We start from the raw sequence: 25,694 nt of genomic DNA on the forward strand, positions 1-25,694 counted from the left end.
TTGAAGATATTTATTTCGCCGTTATTGAGCGAAACATTCTGCGGAGGGAGAGACAAGGGGAAACAGAAGTAAGCTGCTGGTTTCTGTCACTGGACATACAGGTGAAAAAACTCATATTATTAGAATATCATGGAAAAATGAATTGGAATTGAGGCAAGAATTCAGGCAAAAAGGGTCCCAAACCAAGTGCAGAGTACATATGCATGATTATACTTTATAAAGGGCCGACATTTCTTTATTAGCATTTTTATGCTTTATTGATAGTGTGTAGAGACAGAGTTGAAATGGGGCAGAGAGGGGAGTGACATGCAGATAACGACCGCGGGCTGGAATCGAACCCGGGTCCGCTGCTGGCCGAGGCCCATGGGGGGGGACGCCCTACCAACTGAGCTAAGGGCGCCCCCCAGGGCCGATATTTCTGTATTTAAAGTACTTGCTCAGCTCCGCTACCTGTCTGTACTGTGTGTGTGTGTGTGTGTGTGTGTGTGTGTGTGTGTGTGTGTGTGTGTGTGTGTGTGTGTGTGTGTGTGTGTGTGTGTGTGTGTGTGTGTGTGTGTGTGTGTGTGTATGTTTGTGTTTGTGTGCGCTGAAACAAAACCATTTTTAATAAATGCGTAGGCTCTGTAAACTGGTATGTTTAATAGCTCTACAGGCGTTCTATCGTATTGTCACATTGTCTCACCGGAACAGATGTCGTTGAGTTCGTTGAGTTCTTCTTGGACTCGGAGGAGGAGAAGGTCCCGGAGTATCTCCTGCTGCTGCTCCTCACTCTCCAGCCCGAGAGTCTCCAGGTGATGGTCCTTCAATCTCAACAACGCACGACCTGGGAAGGGAATATCAGAATGTTATTATGAGAAATTCCTGCATATAATGGTACTGTGTGTCTTTTTATTCATTTTTATATATTTCCAATTCACAAATTGAATATCTATCTCATATGTTTATTCATTCACAAGTTTATTTACAGAAACCAAGATCTCCCGGAAAGCTTTCAGACTTTGTTTACTTATTCATTTAACGTACATTCACATCGCACTAGACAGAGCACCAATAACAACTTATATTTACCCTTTTCCCGCACATCACATCATCAATTTAGTATATATTATAGAGGCCCGGCTTTATGGAATGTCTTACCTCCCCTTTTAAGATCCATATCATCCCACTCACTCTTTAAAAAGCAGCTTAAAAAACATCTTATCTTTTTGTGAATCTTCTAATCACCTCCTGTCTTCTCCTTTGCTTTTTTCTTTTTCTTTCTAATTTTTTCATTATCTTGTATGTATTTATCACATTTTTTTTCCATCTATTTTTGATTATTTTGAGTATTTATGTACCTTGTCTCCTTAATTTCTAGAGTTTATTTGTTAGCCTGAATAAATATGATTTCATTGTGATTATTGATAGGGGTGGAACTCTGTACAAGCCCATTGGGCTTCGTTCCCTCCTTGCACCATTAATTGTTAATGTGTGCTAAATAAATAAACTAAACTAAAACTAAACTATTGAGGTAAGAGTTTTAGGTGAGCAAAATTAATTGTAACAGATAGACTTAAAATAAATTAAAGTGACTGTATATTCCTGCATATATTGCTATGTTGTATATGTATTGAGGTAACAGTAAAAAATAAAAACAAATATTTAAAGCTATAGTGCGTAACTTCTGTTGAGGAATTCTGAGTAATTACAACAACATTGCCTGTAAGAGAGGGAATTTCAGAGTATATATTCCTTCATATATTGGTACTCTGTGTATGTATTGAGGTAACAGTAAAAAAAATATATATATAAATTTAAAGCTAAAGTGCGTAACTTCTGCTGCCCCCATGAGAAATTCTGAGTAATTACAACAACACTGTCGGTTCATCTACATGAGGTAAAGCCTTTATACCTTCTGCTGTACGTCCAGGTTGGCTTGAATGCGAACAATATTCTATTCTAATATATTCTAATATATAATATATATTTATATATTAAAAAGTTACGCACTACAGCTTTAATGTAATGCATGAGGGTGTGTACCTGATATAGCATGTTTAATTATGGCCTTCTGGAGCGTTCCCATGTAAGCTGGGTACTGGTCCTGCACCCACTCCAATACTTCCTCCATAGACCACTGTGACACCCGCTTAGACAGGTCCATTACCCTGCAGTAGAACCCTTTAAAAAAAATCACATTTTCTGTAAGTTAAAGGTGCTACGAGGAACTTTTAGATATTTCTGAAACAGTCTAATTTTCCTCTGATGATTATAAAAAAACATGTTACAGCAAACGAAACCATCTTTGCAAAGAATTCGATTTTTATATAGTTTTTTCTTAATGCCTTTGTCATGGGTATACGCTCACCCAGGAACAACAGCTGACGTAGTAAAAACACTACCGCTTTTGTCCAAAGGGGGCGCAAGAATGAACAAAAATATAAAGTTCCTCGGTGCACCATTACAAACTTATTTCACTTATTTATCTTAGTTCACTCGAAGTGTTTCACATTGTAAGCACTCGCTCATCAGGTCAAGAAGAGACGTTAAAAGAGTAATTGTGGTTGCGGGAGATTGGATCGTTATTTTCATGAGTTTTTGCGACATTTGAAATTACACTTGAAATGGCTTCTTTTGTTCCACCAACAACGGTTCAAAATGCAAATATATTCCATGTACACTGATATAAAACATAGTGAAGGCAAGGCAAGGCAAGTTTATTTATATAGCACAATTCAGACACAAGGCCACTCAAAGTGCTTTACAGGGGGCAAGATTAGAATACATAAAACACATTATAAAACATTTAAAAGCGAATAAAAGAAGCAAATTAAAATTAAATTAAAATTAAAACTCGATTTAAAAACATAATAAAAGAAGCAAATAAAATGAAAATTGCAAGTTAAAAAGGAAACAAAAAAGTGTGAAGAAGGAAGTATGGAAGTGTTTGCAAATCGAAAAGAAAAGATTTTAAAAAGCAATTAATGACTTGAAGGTGGAGGGGTCAGCGATTCTGGAGAACGCTTGTTGTCTTTTTTAGAATATATTTTTGTCGAAATCAGTGAATATCTCTTCACGATCTGCTACCTGTCTGTACTGTGTGTGTGTGCTGAAAATAAATCCAGTGTTAATACACAGCCTGGGCTCTGTAAACGGGTATGTTGCCGAGCACGGTTGAGGGATAACAATGAGTTGCAACAAACCAACTCCAACACTTTGAGATGAAAAAAAAAGTTATGTAAAAAAAAAAATATATATAGTAATAAAGTTGCTTCTAAGCCTGCAGTCGATTTGGTTTCCTTGCCGACCACATCTGCACTGCCATAGGGCGAAAGCTTCTGATCTGTTGACGTGACCTTTTCAACAGGCCCGGTCTGGATATATAATAAGATATAAATATAGAAATGTATTATACTGTGTTAATTAAAGGGTAGGGTGGGGGTGGTTCAGTAACGAGGTCTCAGCGGAGTCACTGACATACAGACAGAGAGAGAGACCTTTACAACAAGGGAAAGACACAAAGGAAACTTAGGGGTGAGTTGTGGGTAAGGGATTTTTTTTTCCTTTTTTTTTTAGCCTTAGGAAAGCATTTTTTAAACTTTATGGCTTCCAGAAGGGGAATAAAGTCCGGGCCTGTGTGTATATATATACACCTTGTGTCTAGTTTCATCTCAAGCATTTCATTTTAAGTCCACTCTTCTGCCCCTGTTGTTACAACCGAAGCAGGTCTTGTAAAAAATAAAGTAATATGCAGTAACACGCAGGGCGCAGAGATTGGCTTTTTTGTACCACTTACTCAATGTGTGACAGCTTTTTTTATTTTAGTTTTTTTATTAAAAACACCTATTACTTAACATCAGTCATGGAAATATACCCACCAAAGGATTTGATTGTTGGATGAAGAGAAATCGATTTTGAGAGGGGGTGCTTTTCACAGCAAGCCAGTCCATTTTTGGGGCTATTAACATTGAATTATATTCATTTTCTGTAGGGCCCTTTTATTTAATCAAATAAAATTTCCCGGAGCAACATTTTAAGTGGATATTTTATTTCTCATTGTGCCTGGATGTTCTGATATTGTGCTATTCCTCCAGGGGACAGAGGGAGGGAGGACCGAAGACTCCATTGCATTTTCTGTCATTTCTCTTGTGTAGATAAAGGGTTTAATAAGACCTTTTTTTTATACCGTAGCGTCCATACGATACTCAAATTTCAGTATTAAAAGAAAAGCAATAAAAAAAAATGCATTAACTTAGTTGAGAGATGCAACTAAACTTCTTAATTAAAAAGCAAAATAGTGCCAAACTTTTCATATGTTAAAAGTTTTTTTTGGCAATGTTCTCTCATTTTTTCTGTGCTTGAATCTGCAAAACTTTGATCTGCGTACATTCTATTTTGGTATATGTTATTGTCTGTATTGTATTCATGTATCCCGTTATTAAGCACTTTGTAACATTGGTTTTAAAGGGTGTGACAGCTCCTGGCATCTCCTGATTGGCGGGCTTCCAGGAGATGATTGCTAATTACAAACACCCATGCTGGCTGATCTCCTCAGCTATATAAGCTGCAGGAATCAGCTGCTTGACTCTCCCTTCCTTGATGTTTGGTTTGCTTTGCTTTGGTTTGGTTTTGTTTTCAGTTAGTTTTGTTTTGCACATACATTACACTCTTCACTCACACAGACACAGCAGCACCCATTACTGGTTACTGACATTCACCCACCATTTAGTAGCTTGTTTGAATAAATTATTATTTGGTTAACCTTAAAGGAATACTTCACCCATACGGAACCGGCGTTCTATCATTATAAAATCACTGTTATAATATAATGAATTATGTTTTTCCTCCCTCAGTCTTCCCTTAGTCTTCCCTTGGCCCAGCTGTCCTGTTAATCCTAACCCTTACTGTGATGTCACAAGAAGGAAACTGTAGGGTTAGACAGTGAGACCATAAAACACTCTTTCTGCCTTTTCTCAGGCTAAGATGATCCGATTTAAAAACATTTTTTTGCACATTTATACTAAATAGGATCTCCAAGTTCAATACACCTTCATATTCCAACCGGTGAAGTAGGCCTTTAAGCTCTTGTGTCATGGCTTCCTCATTGTCATTCTCTTGAGCTGGGCTGTGACAAGGTGCTGTATGATGTATGAAATCTTTTTTAAATCACTAACTTACTTATTTACAAGCAGCCTCACAACTTCTCTGAACTTACATACCATCTGACATTGTGGAAAATTAAGATTAAAAATAAGTAAAAGAGAAAGATATGCCCACATGTGCATGCCAACAACATAGTACACACCTATTTAACAACTGATTATATTGGTAATACATTAAATGGACCACTGGAGTTATGTTAAGATTGTTCTTGTGTGGTGTGATGCACCAAACGAGAACCAAACCCTCACATTTTTCAAACAGGACACATTATTCAAGTGGCAGATTTGGTTTCACCCTTGTTTCATCCCAAGGTCTGATTCTACCATCCTGTGGTGTCTTGAAGAATTACCTCCTCCATAAATAAAGCTTTTTATATTTAAATAAAAAATGAAAAAGTTACTGTTTGTGATCTCTTAAAATGCTATTTGTAATGTCTTATGTTGATGTTTTGAATGGCTTTGGGTCTGAATTGTGCTTTAGAAATAAAATTGCCTTCCCCTCACCTTGCCTTACCTTTTGAGAAATTGTTTTGTGTACCATTTCATACATCCATCGTGTTTCAGTAAAACTATCTTAAGCTGTAGCCTATTAACTAACAGACTGTGCTCAAAACATGTAAAAACTCAGGAAAAACAGACACACTTTTTGTAGCCTAAATTGTGACTAAATGAGGTGTGATATTGTAGCCACAGAATTGAAGGAGTTGCTTTCAAATGTGCTTTGACATGTGTGTATGATTAAACAAGGTTAAAATGTATAAATGTTGAATAAAGTCTGACTTGTTGCCCTTTGTACATCAGAAGAAATATGTCCCGCCCAATAGGCAACAGTTGCTAGATTGTCAAACATTTATAACAGACTGTAGCCTACATGTTTCTGTACACACACACACACACACACACACACACACACACACACACACACACACACACACACACACACACACACACACACACACACACACACAAACACAGTAATAAGTTATATATTTCGTCCTTACCTGTACTGATAAGATGTGACTGTGTGAGTGGACCCGTGTCTGTCTCTACCTGTTCCCTGCATAAGGTGGGACATGGGAAAACATTCCTTCTTCCGCACTCACTCCCAAATCACAGCTGCTCATGATGCCTTCAGGTGCAGTCGGATATAGGACTACTGCCATCAGGCTACATGAATATAACTCGTACATTCACGTTTAGTTTACTTAAATTAACATAGGTAACATTATACACTTTAAGCTGGGGTGGAGGATTTTCGGAGAAAATGGGATAGAGATTTGAATCCAAATACCTCAACCGCTCCACTTGTTCTCTTTGGTCCCTCCCCTATGGTCCCTCCCTGACACGCTCTACACCAACACAGTTGTGCCAAAGTGAATGGACAGTCCCAACAGCCAATAAGAACAGAGAATCGGAGCCTTGCTCTGATTGGTCAAAGTGTACAGCTCGTGTTAACTTTGACCAATCAGAAATCACATACCCCAGCTTTAAAGTGACACAAGTGAAAGTACTCTTTATGCAGAATGGCCCATTTCAGAAAGGGTAAATAATTAATAAATGAATGTATAAATCACTTGAAACTGTTGAAACTAGTAAAGGTGGAGTAGATTTTAATACTATATTGTGTCTGCTGGCTATCTTATATCCTCCCTTTGTTTCTAGAACATTTTATTCATAAATGTAAAATGTACATGAATGGCGCACTGGCTGGAATATGTAGAACAGGGGTCACCAACACAGTGCCCGCGGGCACCAGGTAGCCCGCAAGGACCATATGTGGCGCCCGCAGGCCTGTTCTAAAAATAGCATAATAATCTGTTTCCCACCTTTTTTAAGTCATTGTTGATAATTATTGTGAGAAATCATTAACATGATCTGTGTCTTCACATAGATGAGTATCATTAATCATTAATAATAATATATAACTAAACTGAGCAAATTTATTATTTCAGAAGAGTGTATCAAACTGGGTGCCCTTCGTATGACTCAGTACCCATGAAGTAGCCCTCAGGTTCAAAAAGGTTGGTGACCCCTGATGTAGAATATGGTCCATCTTTACTTTACAACTACTTCTTGTCTCGGTTGGTGAGTTTACGAGGTGTTCCTGAAGGCATCATCTAATATGGTGTAATCTCTCTATGTAAATACAAGTCATAGAGAGAATTTTTAGATAGCGTTCATTCGTTAATGATTGTGTTTCCTGCAATAAAAAGTTCCCTCTGTTTGTGTGTGAATGACTTTTAGAAAACTAAGTGTGTTTAAATGTGTTAGTTTGCCTTACTTTGCCACTATTTATAATATATTGTATCGTTGTATTTGTCTCTCTGTCAGCTTGTTGTATATTTGCATTGTGTGTGTGTGTGTGTGTGTGTGTGTGTGTGTGTGTGTGTGTGTGTGTGTGTGTGTGTGTGTGTGTGTGTGTGTGTGTGTGTGTGTGTGTGTGTGCGTGTGTATTGTAATTTTACTCGACATCATTGTAAATGTGGGTCCCCCCTCCATTGATCTTTCGAGGATAAATAAAGGAACATGAATGTAGGCCTATTGTATTAGGCCTACTTTAGTCTCGCAAAGCCAGACCAAACTACAGCAAGTAGTATGGTCTGGAAGCACTCCGTTTAGAGCCGTCTATTCGGGGGGGAAACTGGGCTGGCCTGTTTTTATTTCTTTAAACCAATCACAATCATCTACGGCGGGGCTAACCCCGGGAAGCAGCCAATGGAGGCATAGCGTTGTTTGCCGACGCCAGCGCTTAATAGACGCTGGCGGTAGTGGTCAAGCCAGACTAGGCCTACTTATCTTATTATATCCTTTTGTTCCTATTGTATTGTTGGTCGGAGAGAACCGTATTTTGGATTGCTCTGTCTTATTGTCACATATTGCAGAAGTTGACAATAACATTGAGTTGGCTTGCTATCGATCTATTCCATTCATTTACCATCTTCACCCAGAAGGGGGCGCCAGTGTCCATTCGGTGGCGCTACCTTCCCTCACCTCTCTCTCTCTCTCTCTCTCTCTCTCTCTCTCTCTCTGCCTTTCAGACCAGTTGCTTTGCCGGCACACACACACACACACACACACACACACACACACACACACACACACACACACAGCAAAGCAAAGCAAAGCACAAAATCTCCTCAGCTGTTAAGTTTGTGATGGTCACGTGACATGACGCTGATGTTGTGGGTATATTACTCCAAATGTCCTCGCGACTTCTCTTCCACACACAGAGCCGTTGACTGAGAGAGCGCGCGTGCATACTGTCTGCAGCATTGTTTCACTACTTGGTCATTTAGTGCATAACACAGTGTCTACTGTTTATCGTTTTAGAGTAGTTTTATTGAATGACAGTTGACAGAGTGCACGGAGAAAAAGCTTGGAGGTACAAAGGCGAGACGCAACTTTTTTATTTTTTTATTTTTGGGGGAATTATGAAGAACGCGGAGTTGTGATTTTTTCTCCCAAAGTGACAGCTGACAAGGTGAGACAGAAGGACCTTTGATTATTGTTTTATATCATGTTGTTGGTGCTTTTGTGTCGCCCACAATCAACATTTTCTGACAAACTTTGTATTATAAGATGATGGAATCGTCTTTTTAATGTTTTGTTTGTGTCTGTGTGTGTGTGTGTGTGTGTGTGTGTGTGTGTGTGTGTGTGTGTGTGTGTGTGTGTGTGTGTGTGTGTGTGTGTGTGTGTGTGTGTGTGCGTGCGTGCGTGCGTGCGTGCGTGCGTGCGTGCGCGTGTGTGTGTGTGTGTGCACCTGTTTTAATACTAACTGGACTGAGTCACCTGTCATTCTCTACGGGGAGCCATTAGGGTTCAAATTAGGTTTTTAATGAGATTTCAGGAGCATTTCAGCCAATATTGAACTTGTGATATACCGTGTTAGATTGGGACTTAATAGAGCTTCTGTGTTGAGGTTTATGCCACTTGTTGAGTATCATAAAACGGTATGCAGCCCTCTAAAATAACCTCATCTACTAACATCATTTATATGGACTTTATTTAATCAGAAAGTCACATTAAAATACATTTATCATGTGTAAGTAAGACCTGAGTTACATACATTTAAATTAAAATATTAAAATATAAAAAAGAAATAGACAGCAGTATGTCATGATGGATTCTTAATATCCTTTGTGCAGGCATGAAGGGAAAAATGCATAAAGGTATTTAATACGAATATATGAATACATGGTTTTTTTTTTAAATATGCATAAAAACAACATTACACAAGGGAAAAGTGCAGTGTAAAATGACCTGGATTCCACTACAAAACAAGTATGTTCATAGTAGGGTTCATTGTAGGCCACATTTGACATTTCTTAAAGCGGGCAAATTTCTCAAGTATGTATTGCACTCGGATGACAGCAGTTCCCAATGTGATGTAGACGTTTGCGGGCGGCGTGCCACACAGTTCAATAGGACAGGACATGCACTTTGTATGGAACCGATGTCCAGGAACAATGTTGTTTTGTGTTTCAGCGCCCATGGGTGAAGGATCTGTGCATTTTGATTAACCCAGAGAAAAATTGGGTTAATGTTGAACATGGATGATTGAGCAGTGATGTGTTATGTGAGGACTATATATAGAGAGATATTGTTCCTATACACTCACTATTTCTAATATATTAATCAACTTTAGTGGCATGAGTTGCTTATAAGGCAGGCAGGCACTGAATTTAATTGTTTTTGGTATTATATTGAGTAAACTGCCTGTATGCTCCAGATTATTGCTTTTTTATGGCATTTATTAAGACCAAATCTAAATGCTTGTATATACTGCTGAGACCACACAGACAGAGAGAGAGAGAGAGAGAGAGAGACACACACACACACACACACACACAGACACTTTCACTCACTCACTCACTCACTTTCACACAATCACTCTTCACTCACTCACTCACTCCCTCAGACACTCACTCACCGAACACACACACACACACACACACACACACACACACACACACACACACACACACACATTGGTTCCCTCTGATCTCGCACACAATCGGAGGCTGTCTCTCTCTCTCTCTTTCTCCCTCTCCCTCTCAAACTGTCACTCTGCCTTTCTCTCTATCTATCATAACTTGCCTCGACTCCACTACTATTTAAAATCCCCTTAATTTTGACATGTACTTGCTGTTAATAGCAACTAAACTTTACATATTAAAACAGAACAGACCAGTTAAGTGGTGACAGGTGACACACAGTCCAGTTAGTATTAAAACAGGTGCACACACACACACACACAAACACACACACGCACACACACACACACACACACACACACACACACACACACACACACACACACACACACACACAGTTAAGTGGTTCAAACCCAGTATAGTCTTGTGACCTGTCAGAAACAGCAGTGTCAGGTTGAGGCTCCTTGTCACGTTTCAGTCGTCAGCATTTCCACCACGGAGACATTTCCCCTCTGACCCTCTCACATGGTTACATCTAAATAACATGTTTCAAGTTCGAAGAGAAAGAGAAAAAATATCCAATTCAAGCGGATTGTGAAGATATTTTTTCACTGATTTTTACAAAAAGTGATTTAGACAACAAGCATTCTCCAATATCAGAGAGAGAGAGAGAGAGAGAGAGAGAGAGAGAGAGAGAGAGAGAGAGAGAGAGAGAGAGAGAGAGAGAGAGAGAGAGAGAGAGAGAGAGAGAGAGAGAGAGAGAGAGAGAGAGAGAGAGAGAGAGAGAGAGAGAGAGAGAGAGAGAGAGAGAGAGAGAGAGAGAGAGAGAGAGAGAGAGAGAGAGAGAGAGAGAGAGAGAACCTGCAAGAACCCATTTGGATTCACGTTGAATCATGGCTGGTTCTCCTATGTACTAGCTGGTGCTCGTCCAACAAAGATACAGAATGTGTGGTCTCTCTCACTCTGGATGCGGTTTGGTAGTAACACCTTATGCCTCATTGAAAGAACAGGTTTCAGACCACTCCTTTAAAGCTGCAGTGTGCAGCATTTTGGGTTTTATTTCCTAGCAGATTTTGTAGAAAGTAATTATAATATCCATAAGTACATTTAATTTAGTGCATAATAGCTGAATTTTTTTTTTGAATTATTTATTTTTTCCTTAGAAAGGGTCTCATATATGTCCATATTTCTGCATATCTTGGACCAAGGCCTAGTGCCGCCATCTTGAAAGCGTCATGGTTGGAATGTCATCAGGTGCATTGTTTAAAATGTAGAATTGTTCTTGTCCTTGAAGGCCACTGTAGCTTCTGTTATTATTCGAAAGGGGTTGGGGTTACCCAGGGAGCGTTGCATTCTAGAACTTTGTAGAACTTTCTTGATGATGTCATATTACACACTGCACCTTTAACAGTTATCACAATCCAAATGTGTATAAGTTTGGAAATTGAAATGTATGAATTTTATTTTAATTTTTTTAAAGTCACTATTTTATTTGTAGATGTTCATATTACAAAGCGAGGCAAACAGACTGACTATCATTACAGATCCCTTGTAGTTGAGGTTATACGGGAGTCTTATGCAGAAAGTTTTATTTAAGCTCAATAACGGACAATACAGTTTGAATCTGAAGGCCATTTTCAATTCTAAATCCAAATCAGTTTAATATATAAAGCCCAATACCACAAATAGCCCTAACTCAGTCTGCACACAATATGAAACCCTCTGCCCTTAGACCCTTAGCTCAACTGAGGAAAAACTCCCAGTAAAAAAAAAAAAACACTTTAACGGTGAAACAAGTACTTGTGTGAAGACTTGAAACCCCCATGCTGCTCGGCCCATAAGGATTTTACTGCATGTCCAAATTGGATTTATCTCCGTAACCAAGCTAAGTGTGTGAGGACCATTCTGTTAAAGGCTTTGAACAAGACACTGTGACTGTTACCTGATTTAACCTCAAGTTCAAGCGGTACGTCACAGGGCAAGGCAAGGCAAGTTTATTTATATAGCACAATTCAGACACAAGGCAATTCAAAGTGCTTTACAGGGGCATGAAATACATCAAGATTAAAATACATCAAGATTAAAATACATCAAGTATAGAATAGACATTAGAAAAGCGAATGTAGAATATGATAAAACATTTAAAAGTCACAGACGACCTGCATGGTGGAGGCAGTGTATCAGTGTGGAGTCTAGCTGGGGCACAACACTGGCTGCTGGCAACAGACATTATTGGTCTCCATGGGGATATAGAGCCTCACTGGAACAGCTGACATCACAAGTCCTCCCAGCCGAACCGTTAGATTTGATCTTTTAGCCCAAATAAGGAGAATTATTTTATGTACATAATACTGTACGTGACATTTAAATTAGCAAAGTCCTTGCATCTTTTAAACAATTCAGTATACATTGATATCCCTCTGTAATTACCTTTTGATGTGTTAAGCTTTAAAGGTGCAGTGTGTAATATGACATCATCAAGAAAGTTCTACAAAGTTCTAGAATGCAACGCTCCCTGGGTTACCCCACCCCTTTCGAATAATAACAGAAGCTACGGTGGCCTTCAAGGACAAGAACAATTCTAAATGTTAAACAATGCACCTGATGACATTCCAACTATGACACTTTCAAGATGGCGGCACTAGGCCTTGGTCCAAAATATGCAGAAATATGGACATATATGAGACCCTTTCTAAGGGAAAAAATAATAATTCAAAACTTTTTTTTCAGCTATTATGCACTAAATTAAATGTACTTATGGATAGTATAATTACTTTCTACAAAATCTGCTAGGAAATAAAACCCAAAATTCTACACACTGCAGCTTTAAAGGTGGAGTCAGCGATTCCGGAGAATGCCTGTTGTCAAAATCACTGAATGTCTCCTCATGATCCAATACTTGTCCATACTCTGTGTGCTTTAAAGAAATTCAGTGTTAAACTGGTTGGTAACCAAAGGATATGTATGCCCATTTACAAAGCCTAGGCTGTGTAATAACACTGTAACTTTTTCAAACACACACACACACACACACACACACACAGTATGGACAGGTAGCAGATTGTGATGAGATATTCACTGATTTTGACAACAAGCATTCTCCAGAATCACTGACTAATTTTGCTGCTTTCACTCCAATATTAACTTAATTGTTCATATACAGTATATATCTGGACTGGATCGCCCTACACACTAAAGCTGTGGGTCAAAAGTTGGGTAGTGTTGACCCAACATTGGGTTATAAATCGTGACCTAGCGTAGTTATTGTTATAACAAAGGGGAAAATACTTTTTAGTCCGTGGAGGTCCATCCAGCATGTTTTCTTTCAAAGGTTTTTTTTATTAAATCACAGAGTAGCAAAGCAACTGCAGTACAATGGATTATAAATGTTTCCCCCCCCCCCCCCCCCCCGAACATACCCCACCCATATCCCACCCTCACACCCAATTACAAACAATATCCAGCATGTTTTAAAAAAAGACAAAATAAACATTCACACCAACTGATGATGTTTTGGGTGTCACATTCTGGACGAGAGGCAAAGCTCCTTCTCGTGCAGGTTTTAGTTTCTTCTTGGCTTAAGATCTCAGGACTCTCCATCTTGAACTGTTTGTAGCCGTTGGATGAAGTTCCAAAGAGCAAAAAGGGTCCGATCGTTTTAAAGGGGGGGGCTGAAGAAAGTGCTAAAATTACTTCCCGTAAGAGATCGTTGACATTTGACTAGATTTCCCGCATCTGTGGAACACTTAAGATGACATCTGATAGGGCGTGTTAAGGGCTTTATTTGGTTTCTATCAGATGCAAACCTGGATAGAGCGAAGAGACTGTGTGTGTGTGTGTGTGTGTGTGTGTGTGTGTGTGTGTGTGTGTGTGTGTGTGTGTGTGTGTGTGTGTGTGTGTGTGTGTGTGTGTGTGTGTGTGTGTGTGTGTGTGTGTGTGTGTGTGTGTGTGTGTGTGTGTGTGTGTGTGTGTGTGTGTGTGTGTGTGTTACATTACACCAAGCCATCGCCAAACGAGTTGGACACAAAGTTGATTAAGCCTATCAGCTCCGCAAAACTCTCTCTCTGTATTTCTCAGTATGACAGCGTTTACAAACTGGTGTCTCCCCCCCTACACTGGTGCAGGACTTTAGAAATGTTTCTGTTGTTGATTCTACTGCTAAGAAAAAACTTGGACGTACAGCAGAAGGTATAAAATCCATGCTCGATGACCAAAAGCTTACTTCATGTTGATGTACCGACAGTGTTGTTGTAATGACTCTCAGAATTCCTCATGGGGGACGCAGAAGTTACTCACTATAGCTTTAGATCTCACTCCTTGCTCTCACGATTTCTTGATAAAGTTTTCTTTGGAGTTTTTTTTTCTACATTTAATGTGGTGTTGCTATTATTTTGTCCACAGTTACAGACAGAGATAAAGAGCTATCTTTTCATTCCCAGCATCCTCTGTTGACACGGACTAACAGAGACCCACAAGAGTGATGCACTGTAATGAGAAGATAACTCACCTCCTAGTCACACACACACACACACACACACACACACACACGCACACACACACACACACACACACACACACACACACACACACACACACACACACACACACACACACACACACACAGTTACACACACACACACACACAGTTACACACACACACACACACACACACACACACACACACACATGTTCGTACGCCTATACTTGTGAGGACATTAATTGACATAATGCATTGCCCCTTACCCTAACCATCAAAACTTAATGCCTAACCCCAACCCTTACACTAACCCTAACATAAACCTAATTCATACCTGAACCTTAAAACCTAGTGTTAACCCTCAAACAGCCCTTTAAAGGCCTGTCCCAAAGTGAGAACCGGACAAAATGTCCTCACTTCCAAGGTCTAAAACCGAAATTGTTTCTCACAAAAATAGTTGTACTAGAACACACACACACACACACACACACACACACACACACACACACACACACACACACACACACACTGAAACCTATGTGCAGCGCTATGGATAGTTAAGTGGTATCTCCTAGCAGCCCTAACGGTTCCTGCCTAGCTTAACAGTCTAAATGTCAACCTGACCCCTTCATCCTCTATGTAATGAGAAAGTCCAGACAGACAGAGCGCTATTTAACGACTTTGTCAAACACACACACACACACACACACACACACACACACACACACACACACACACACACACACACACACACACACACACACACACACACACACATCTGCCGCCGGGGCTTGTGGGAGTTTTTACACCCACACCCAGTTTCCTTTAATGTCCAGATTAAATTTTAGCCCTCCAAGAGACGTCTATGTCAGACACAACCTTCTCTTTCTTTCTTCAGTCAGGCGTCTTATCTGTTTGTTCTGTGTTCCCTTTTCGCTTTATTGAAACAGCGGCCATGTTTTAGTTCACATGGTGTGTAGCGTGGGAAACTCTACCGCGAACTAGAAGAGCAAACGTGCAGAGTAAATAGCTAATGGTCCTGAGTGTGTATATTGTCTGGCTGCTATGTAATGCTAGTGACTTGACAAATAGTGGAGCAGATAAGTGCTACCATCTTTCAATTTGTGATATAACAGTGATTTTCATATAGAGTCATTTTCCCATGCGTGATGTCACACATGGGAAAATGTAGGGTTATAGGATTAACAGGACAGCTGGGCCAAGGGAAGACTGAGGGAAGACTGAGGGAGAGAAAAACCTCATTCATTATATTATAATAGCGATTTTATAATGATAGAACGCTGGTTCCGTATGGGTGAAGTATTCCTTTAAGCATCATGGATTTTGCTCCGGATCAACAGTCACTCATCAAGTCAGGCTGCACCTGTGTGTTAAGAAATAATGACTGTGTGAAGTGCCCTGTGGGACACTTGGAAATGTTTTCATCAGATTTATGATCCCATTTGGCTCCTGGTTTTTTGAAAGGACGCCATGTTGGAATCCTGCCATAACTGTCCCTGCGTTCCAAATCACATACTCTTTCTTTTTACTACACTACATTCTAAAGTACAGAAGAGTTTTAGGGCCACAGGAGAGAAAACAAAATAGATAAGGAAGATTCTTTTTTCATTATGTCAAGAAATGTCAAGAATAAAGATGAATACTCCAAAATGCTATTGGAGTTAGTGGGCCATCTATGTATTTTCAGCATACAACAATTGACTTGCATGTATTGGGACATCCTAAATCCTTTTCTGGCATACTAAATAGTATGGAAGTATGGGTGCGCTCCGGTGGTGTAGTAGATAGTACCATATCGGCTCCGGCCTTCGTTGCAGTGGTCGCGTGTTCAAATCTGACCCGTGGACCTTCACTGCAGGTCATCCCCCCTCTCTCTCTGTCTCTCCATTTAAACTCTGTACTGTAAAATAAATCTTGAAAATGCCAAAAAATAATCTTAAAAAAAAGGTGCAACTGTAATCTGCATAACTGATGAAAAATGGATGAATGCACCATTGTTATTGTTATTCTCTGAAAACTGCTGTGTATGGCTTTTTGCCTTGAGTCACTCTTTCCATCTGGTCTGATGTTCAAACACTGCTCCGTGTTTAGCGAGAATTGCCAGAGCAGTTTTTGTCCGAATGAGGAATGAGCATTTTAATCTAGTTTGACTGTATGTGCTGATTCACTCACACACACACACACACACACACACACACACACACACACACACACACACACACACACACACACACACACACACACACACACACACACACACACACACACACACTCCTCGTGGGTAGCTCATGTTTAAAGGCAACAAATGATGCTAATTTTCTGTTCTAAAATTTTAATTTGTGTTTCTATTTTACACTATTTTCATGGCGTAGTGTCCAACGAAAAACACTTTTATGTTTCTCACAGTTCCATTGCTGAATCTCGTCTTTTCAGCCTCTGTTTGAAATGCTCTGTTTTAGAGTCCCCGTCTCTTTAAGCCCCACCTTCCAAAAACCCAAGTCTGCTCTGATTGGCTCTGAATCTACAGGTTTGAATTTAGCTGCCAGTTGGAGTACACGGGCCGTACACCATTGTTTTGTTCTGTTATTTGAATGTTTTGGGAGTTAGAATCAGGGGGATCTAGGGGTGTTATCCATCTTATCACAGGTGGAGTTATAGTGCTAGGTCAGGTTAGTTATAAGGGGGTGTGGTTTCTCCCCGTATGACATCATAAGGGCAGAGAAATCTGACTGGAGTTTTTAAACACATGTTTTTATAAATGTAGAGGTGGAGAAAAAGAAATGTACGGTTGTTTTTTATCATACTTTGTAGTCTCTAGTCACATCCAGGGACCCATTTAATAATGTTGAAAAAAAATATGAAACAATGCATTTTGAATATTAAGGTACCATTTAAATGTGAATTAGTTTGGGGGCGCTCCGGTGGCGTAGTGGATAGAGCGCGTACCATATTGGCTCCGGCCTTCGATGCAGTGGTCTCGGGTTCAGTGGACCTTTACTGCAGGTCATCCCCCCCTCCTCTCTCTTTGTCTCCCTATTTCAACTCTGTACTAATGTCTAATAAAGCTTGAAAATGCCAAAACAATAATCTTATAAAAAAGTTGAATCTGTTTTGTCTCACCCAAAGAAAGACCTTTCCCGTTAGGTTTTATGCACATTTCGTTCTGTGTTTTCCGCCCAAACATCCTGCTGAAAGGGCAAACAGACAGATGAAATGGGGCAAAAAACGTGTGTGTGTGTGTGTGTGTGTGTGTGTGTGTGTGTGTGTGTGTGTGTGTGTGTGTGTGTGTGTGTGTGTGTGTGTGTGTGTGTGTGTGTGTGTGTGTGTGTGTGTGTGTGTGTGTGTGTGTGTGTGTGTGTGTGTGTGTGTGTGTGTGTGTGTGTGTGTGTGTGTGTGTGTGTGTGTGTGTGTGTGTGAAACATGATTTCTGTCCAATTCTGTTGTTGGCGCGGGAAACAAATCACATAGCAGTTGGTCAGAACCCTCACACCACAAGGATTTCCTCTCTCACCACCGATTCACATGATTCACAGCACCAGAGGGCACCAATGGAAACACACACACACACACACAAACCGTACAGACACACACACACGCACACACACACACACACGCACACACGCACACACACACACACCCTGCAGACAAACACATGAACATACACAAACATGAACATACTCACACACACACACACACATGAACATACTCACTCACTAACTAACTCACTCACACACACACACACACACACAAACCGTACAGACACACACACACATACAGGAACACACACACACACACACTGGCCCCAAGCCCATGCACATACATTGTCATCCACTTATATGAAAGCGTCAATATGTATATGCTCAATAGTCTTTTGTTTGTCAAAACTAATCTATGTACACTTAATTACACTCACACACACACACACACACACACACACACACACACACACACACACACACACACACACACACACACACACACACACACACACACTGATTAAATGCATTTCCTAACCAAAAGTGGCATTTGTCATGTGGGTCTTTTTGATCCTTGATCAGTACGATCTGTAACGTACGATGGTGGCTCTAACTGTTAATTCTCAACGTGTGTGTGTGTGTGTGTGTGTGTGTGTGTGTGTGTGTGTGTGTGTGTTTCCTCGTCAGTCGGAGGAGATGGAGAACAAAGCCATGTACCTGAGCACCTACGAGGAGCGGGAGAGCGGGTCCATGTACGAAGAGGCTTACGACGGACACAACCTGTCCAAACTCAACCTCTGTGATGAAGGTAAAGTCAAATTATTTCTACAGCACATACAACACATCAGTTGACCAAAGTGATGGTAAATGGACTTGTATAGCGCTATATCTCCGTTTATCACAGACCCAAAGCGCTTTACATTGTTTTTGTACACATTCACCCAGTCACACACACATTCATACACCGATAGCAGCAGCTACCACGCACTAGGGTGCTAAGCTAACTAAGCTAACTATCGGGAGCAATTCGGGGTTCAGTGTCTTGCCCAGGGACACTTTGACATGTGGCGGGGAGACGGGGGATCGAACCTCCGACCCTGCACACCAGAGGCGATCTCCCTTCCCACTTCGCCACTGCCGCCGATGGAAAAGATACAATACAAAACAACATATAAGATACATGAGAAAAAGAAAAAGAAAAAACGTAGGAGTGTCAGTCTCCAATGCAAAAAAAAAAGAGTCTTCAGCAACGTTTTAAACTGGTCAACTTTTCAGGGATCCAGGTTCCATTCATTCACACACAGTCATACTGGTAAGAGGGAGTTTAAGCTCACAACATTGAGCTAAACATAGGGCTTGATGATTTTTTTTTGGCTTTTTTTACCCAAAATATAGCTTTTTCACCCCCAAAAGAACAGTTTTTTAAAATACTATCAGACACAGAAACTCAGAGGCATACAATGGACACAAACTGTCCAAACTCAACCTCTGTGATGAAGGTAAGAGGGAGAGTGACTTTAACAGTTTGTGTCGAAATTCGTGAGCTGAACATAGGCTTTTTTTGAATGCATAATATAGTTTTTTTTATGTTTTCTTAATGACATGGAACGCTCTAAATACTTTCTAGTAATATACGCATTGAAGAACTAAAGATTATAAGCAACATAATCCCCACCATTTTTAATAAGATAAAAAATAACTGATCCACCCAGAAAAATTATGAAAAATTCTAGATTTCTTCATATGATTTCTTTCAACTTTCAACAACCAATTTATGTATCTGTTTTTATTTAACCTTAACAACCGTCTAACTTGCTGCACAAAAGGCTGACAATACTTGGAAGCAGCTCTTTGTGATTGATTTTCAGAAAGGGACTTTCTACGGATCCACTTATTTGTGTACACAGAAACGCCCAATAAAAACGTACACTGTCGTTTTTTTTTTTTTTATAGGCTAGACTGTCGTTTTTTTTTTTTTTTTCAAAACGACATAGGTTATACTGTCGCTTTTTTTTGCAAAAAAACGCACGGACATAGGTTAGGCTGTCGTTTTTTTTGTTTTTTTTCTTTCATAATCAAAACGACATAGATTAGACTGTTGTTTATTTGTTTTGTTTTTTTTCAATCAAAAGGACATAGGTTTTTTTAGGTTAGGCTGTCGTTTTTTTTTTTTTACAATGACATTGACAGACTCAGTCAAGTGCACACACACACACACACACACACACACACACACACACACACACACACACACACGCACAAAGAAGCAATGCTGTCACCACTTGGCATTCGCTCTTACTATGGTTATCTAAAGCCAGGAATGTCCAGGAGCAACATCTGGGTGTGTGTGTGTGTGTGTGTGCATGTGTTCTCATGTGCTGGCATGTGTACTTGCATGTGCGTGTGTGTGTGTGTGTGCGTGTGTGTGTGCGTGCGTGCTCTCATGTGCTTGAATATGTATTTGCTTGTGTGTGTGTGTGCATGTGTGTTCATATGTGTGTTTGTGCGTGTGTGTGCTTGCATGTGTGTTCATATGTGTGTTTGTGCATGTATGTGCTTGCGTGTGTGTGCATGTGTGTTTGTGTGTGTGTGCTCCCATGGGCTTGCTTGCATGCATGTGTGTGTGTGTGTGTGTGTGTGTGTGTGCTCCCATGTGCTTGCTTGCGTGCATGTGTGTGTGGTGTGTGTGTGTGTGTGTGTGTGTGTGTGTGTGTGTGTGTGTGCACAGGTGCAGCTGCAACACATCCCCAGCTTTTTGACCCGTGTGTTGGTCTCAGGTTTCTGCGAGTTTGGAGTTCGGTGGGAAAGTCTTAAGCGAACACTAACTGGAGAATCTCGTTGACATTTTAATGGAAGGCGGACAATGGCCCCACACATCGGGGACACACACACACACACACACACACACACACACACACACACACACACACACACACACACACACACACACACACACACACACACACACACACACACACACACACACACACAGAAAGGCCTTCCTCTTCCAACTTTTCCAAATCCTAGTCAATTTTCGACGCCTTGTTCAATTAGTGGAAGATATATTCTCCCAGCCGTGTGTGTGTGTGTGTGTGTGTGTGTGTGTGTGTGTGTGTGTGTGTGTGTGTGTGTGTGTGTTTATGTGAGCGTGTGATCCAAACATGATTTCATATAGTTGGGTTTATGTGGGGCTTTTTTTGTGAAATTCCCCTTTTTGTGTGTCTGTGGAAACTGTCAGATAACAACAACAGCTAAAACAGAAATGACATCATAGAAGCATCATCACTGCAACATTCAAAAACAATCAATATCCAATGATGTGTTTGACAGAGTTAAACTGGAAGGTCTGAAGGATATTATCTGGGCATGTGTAATCCGCATCCAGATGGTTTTATAGACTCTTTAAAGGCCTACTTCACCGGTTGGAATATGAAGGTGTATTGAACTCGGAGATGCTATGAAGTATAAATGTGCAAAGGGTTAGACAGTGAGACCATAAAACACTCTTTCTGCCTTTTCTCAGGCTAGGATGATCCGATTTAAAAAAATGTTTGCACATTTATACTTCATAGGATCTCCAAGTTCAATACACCTTCATATTCCAACCGGTGAAGTAGGCCTTTAAGCAGTGTCTTCTGTGTTGTTGTTGAGCCACAATCATATTAGTAAATTTGCCTTTTTTTTTCTTTTTTTCTTAATAATTTTTTTTTATAATGTTATTCTAATTTTCTGCGTTTTTTTTTTGCATTTTTATATATATGTTTTATTATATATATATTTTTTTCATTGTGTTTTTATCGTAGCTCCAACTCATTGCAACATTCAAAAACAATCAATCAATTCATTGATTTGTTTGACAGGGACGGTAGAAGGATCTCTTTTGTTTATATAAAGGATACACTATTTTTGTCAGGTATGTTTTCTTTATCGTAATATCCACCCATTGTTATTTGGGGCGACTGTGGCTCAGGTGGTAGAGCGGGTCGGCCAATGATCGAAGGGGTTGGCGGTTCGATTCCCGCCCTGCCACCTTTGTCATGGTTGTTGTGTCCTTGGGCAAGACATGAATGTCGATAGTTAGCCTGCTATCGGTGTATGAATGTGTGTATGAATGGTAATGTGTAAATGGGGACAGGTCTCCCTTGCAAAATAGTCTCCGGTCTCAATGGGATTTACCTGTATAAATAAAAGGTTAAAATAGATAGATAGATAGATAGATAGATAGATAGATAGATAGATAGATAGATAGAGAGATAATTTCCTTGGTTTTTCTTGTTGTTAAGCCTGACTATGAGGTGGTCTCGGCTGGCAGCTCACAAAGGAACAGAAAAGCAATCATTGTGGTTTAAGGAGGGAAGTTAAAAGCTATTTCTTGGCACATAATAAGTCACATTCAAGTTGTTTTGCGCTAAGCTAGTTCCACGCTCAAGGCACGGAACATTAAAGTGGTATTGGATCGATTTGCCTATCTTACTCTTGGAACGATATTTAAACCGTTTGAAGTCTTAAAACGTTTCACTCAGGCAGGCTGGATAAATAGACATAAGAAAACCAAGAAAGCATGTTATTTTTGTTTTATTTATACAGGTAAATCCCATTGAAACCGGAGACTCTTTTTCAAGGGAGACCTGTTCCCATTCCCACGTTACCATTCACACACACATTCATACACCGATATTCGACATTCACACGAGGCAAGGTGGGTGAAGTGTCTTGCCCAAGGACACAACCACCATGACACAAGAGGCAGGGCGGGGATCGAACCGCCAACCCTTTGATCATTGGCCGACCCGCTCTACCACCTGAGCCACAGTCGCCCCCTAAGCTTCACTATAGTGGGTTAATTCTTCCTGTCTGCTTCTTATAACTGTGTTTGTATGATGCCTTGTTGTTTTGTCTCTTCCGTGAAATGTGTGTTTTGATGTAGACCGGGGGTTCTAACTTGAGAGGGCAGACTACTACCTTAGAGTGCAATTATTCTGTTTCTATACATTCCATCCATGTGACACACACACACACACACACACACACACACACACACACACACACACACACACATCTAAGCCAGCTGTGTTTGTCTTTAGCTGGAGGGAGTGTGTGTTCTTCATCATAGAGGGGAACTGTGTGTGTGTGTGTGGGTGTGTGTGTGTGTGTGTGTGTGTGTGTGTGCGCGCGCATCTGCCACAGCCCCACCAGTGTGTCCACTGACAGATTCTTGTGGTCCAAATGAAATCCTGCTGTTGGGAGGTCTCGCTGTTTATCTTTTGAAAAGGCCAAACTCCAGCCAACACATTATGTTCACAGGGAGATAGAGTCTCATTATACACTCATAACATGGCAGCAGATGTCATATTTATCTCACACACACACACACTCACTCACTCACTCACTCACTCACTCACTCACTCACAGACTCACTCACTCACTCACTCACTCATTTACTCACTCACTCACTCACTCACTCACTCACTCACTCACTCACTCACTCACACACCAACAAAACATGATGCATACTGGCAAAAGCCAATTCTAATACAGACACCTGTCTGTTCATATGACATGTCCTCTTAATTTAAAGGTGGAGTCAGCGAAAAGCTCAGTGAATATCTCCTCACCATCCATTACCTATCCGTACTGTGTGCGTCCTTGGAAAAAAAAAAACTATAAATTGTTGTAAGCTATAATGCCCAACATTGTTTACATACCAGTTTACAGAGCCTGGGCTGTGTATTAACACTAAACTTTTTTTCTCAGCGCACACAATAAGATACGTAGATATCTAGTGGATAGGTAAATATTCACTGATATGAGCATCATAACTTGCAAACAACAAACCCAAGCTGACGTCTGAATATATATTTATAAGTTATTGGATATCACATTCCTACGCCAGTGATGGAAGAGGTCGATTTGACTCCAGAAAAATCTTCTAAAATCTCTTCATCCTTTTGACCTGGAGGGAATGTTCCCTCAACATCAACATCCTAATCCGGGCCTCCTGCCAAGCTATAAAACACACACACACACACACACACACACACACACACACACACACACACACACACACACACACACACACACACACACACACACAGAGGAGCTCAAGTATTGTTATAATTCATGTCGCCACTTCACACATATCATAGGGTGAACCAGATGTTGGAGAATCAGTCTTGATTATACAGACACAGCAATGTTTATGATTGTTGGAAGTGTGTGTGTGTGTGTTTGTGTGTGTGTGTGTGTGTGTGTGTGTGTGTGTGTGTGTGTGTGTGTGTGTGTGTGTGTGTGTGTGTGTGTGTGTGTGTGTGTGTGTGTGTGTGTGTGTGTGTGTGTGTGTGTGTGTGTGTGTGTGTGTGTGTGTGTGTGTGTGTGTGTGTGTGTGCGTGTGTTTGTAGATTACTTTTTGTTTTTAATCTATAAAACAGAATCCATGTGTATGAATTCTGTAACAAATATATTTGTGCATCTCTTCATGTCAGAGTTATATATTTGTAAACGTTAAAAAAAAATATATATATATAGTATATATACAGTGTATGTATTTTTCTTTTATATATATATAATTAATAATGGTAAATGAAGGTGTTAATAATGTTAATAATGAGAATTACTATTATTGTAAAAAAGGGTCGGCATAATAAGCCTCGGCTTCAGCCTAGACCTTTTCGGCCATTATTTTTTTTTTTTTTTTTTTTATTGATCGTATGTGATGTGCTTTGATGGACCGAAATAAACATATAGAAGAAGAAGAATGTCATTGTCCATTAAGTCAATAAAATCCACGTTCTGTTCCAACATGCTCTAAGTGTTTGATGTTTGACATTTGTGTGATCGTTTCTTTCAAACTCTTTGTGAACATCATCTCGAACTGTGTCGGCAACTTATTTTTGTTTTGTCAATGGCGATAAGACCCCGAAAAGGAAAATGTACACTTCTGAGACACACCCAAAGTGACATACTGTATAGTGCAACTTTATTTATTTTTTATTAACCTTTATTTTTCCAGGAATATACTCATTGAGATTCAAAATCTCTTTTCCAAGAGAGTCCTGGCCAAGAAGGAGGCAGCATAAAAAACATAAAAGATTCACATTAAAAAAAACAAAATTTCACACTTAAAACAAGACATAAAACACAATAAAAAATAAAAATAAAATAAAAAGTCACAAAGCATCGATCTCCTTGGCAGTAAGTCAGTGTTCAGTAACCGGGCATGTACAGTTTGCGGTTAAATAGTCCTTAATCCTGCTTTTGTAATTAAAACTCCTTTCTCTCTGTCCTAACTTTCCCCTTGTGTGTGTGTGTGTGTGTGTGTGTGTGTGCGTGTGTGTGTGTGTGTGTGTGTGTGTGTGTGTGTGTGTGTGTGTGTGTGTGTGTGTGTGTGTGTGTGTGTGTGTGTGTGTGTGTGTGTGTCAGGTTCAGTGAAGCGTCGCAGGAAAACAGGAGCAGTGCTGCGGTCACCTGAACTCTCTCTCTGCCATCAAGTACGCCATCGTGTCCCTCTACATACTGGTGCTGCTCACCATCTTCGGACTCTGTCTGGCAGGTAGAGGAGTGTGTGTGTGTGTGTGTGTGTGTGTGTGTGTGTGTGTGTGTGTGTGTGTGTGTGTGTGTGTGTGTGTGTGTGTGTGTGTGTGTGTGT

General features: G+C 40.1%; 2 protein-coding genes across 3 annotated transcripts in view; one reads left to right on the forward strand and one right to left on the reverse strand.

The window, feature by feature from the left end:
• Nucleotides 1-6,263, reverse strand: part of LOC307266318 (sterile alpha motif domain-containing protein 12-like) — a 7,708-nt gene extending 1,445 nt beyond the window's left edge. For both annotated transcript variants that reach the window (XR_013845370.1, XM_080048302.1), the window contains exons 1-4: nucleotides 6,143-6,263; nucleotides 2,023-2,160; nucleotides 683-823; nucleotides 1-38 (exon numbers count right to left, since the gene is read on the reverse strand). The exon at nucleotides 1-38 is cut by the window's left edge. Coding sequence is in view for 1 of the 2 variants with exons in the window: in XM_080048302.1 (XP_079904428.1) it covers nucleotides 22-38; nucleotides 683-823; nucleotides 2,023-2,143 (279 nt within the window). In the remaining variant the exon portion in view is untranslated. The remainder of the gene's footprint in view (nucleotides 39-682; nucleotides 824-2,022; nucleotides 2,161-6,142) is intronic.
• A 2,124-nt stretch (nucleotides 6,264-8,387) lies between these two features.
• The window catches only part of scara5 (scavenger receptor class A, member 5 (putative)), a 96,693-nt gene continuing 79,386 nt past the window's right edge, over nucleotides 8,388-25,694 (forward strand). Inside the window, 4 exon segments of the mRNA XM_080047565.1 lie at nucleotides 8,388-8,622; nucleotides 18,737-18,857; nucleotides 25,469-25,488; nucleotides 25,490-25,598. Coding sequence (XP_079903691.1) covers nucleotides 18,746-18,857; nucleotides 25,469-25,488; nucleotides 25,490-25,598 — 241 coding nt within the window. The 5' untranslated portion in view covers nucleotides 8,388-8,622; nucleotides 18,737-18,745.

Source organism: Ammodytes marinus (genome assembly GCF_949987685.1).
Source record: "Ammodytes marinus genome assembly, chromosome: 19".
NCBI lineage: Eukaryota > Metazoa > Chordata > Actinopteri > Uranoscopiformes > Ammodytidae > Ammodytes > Ammodytes marinus.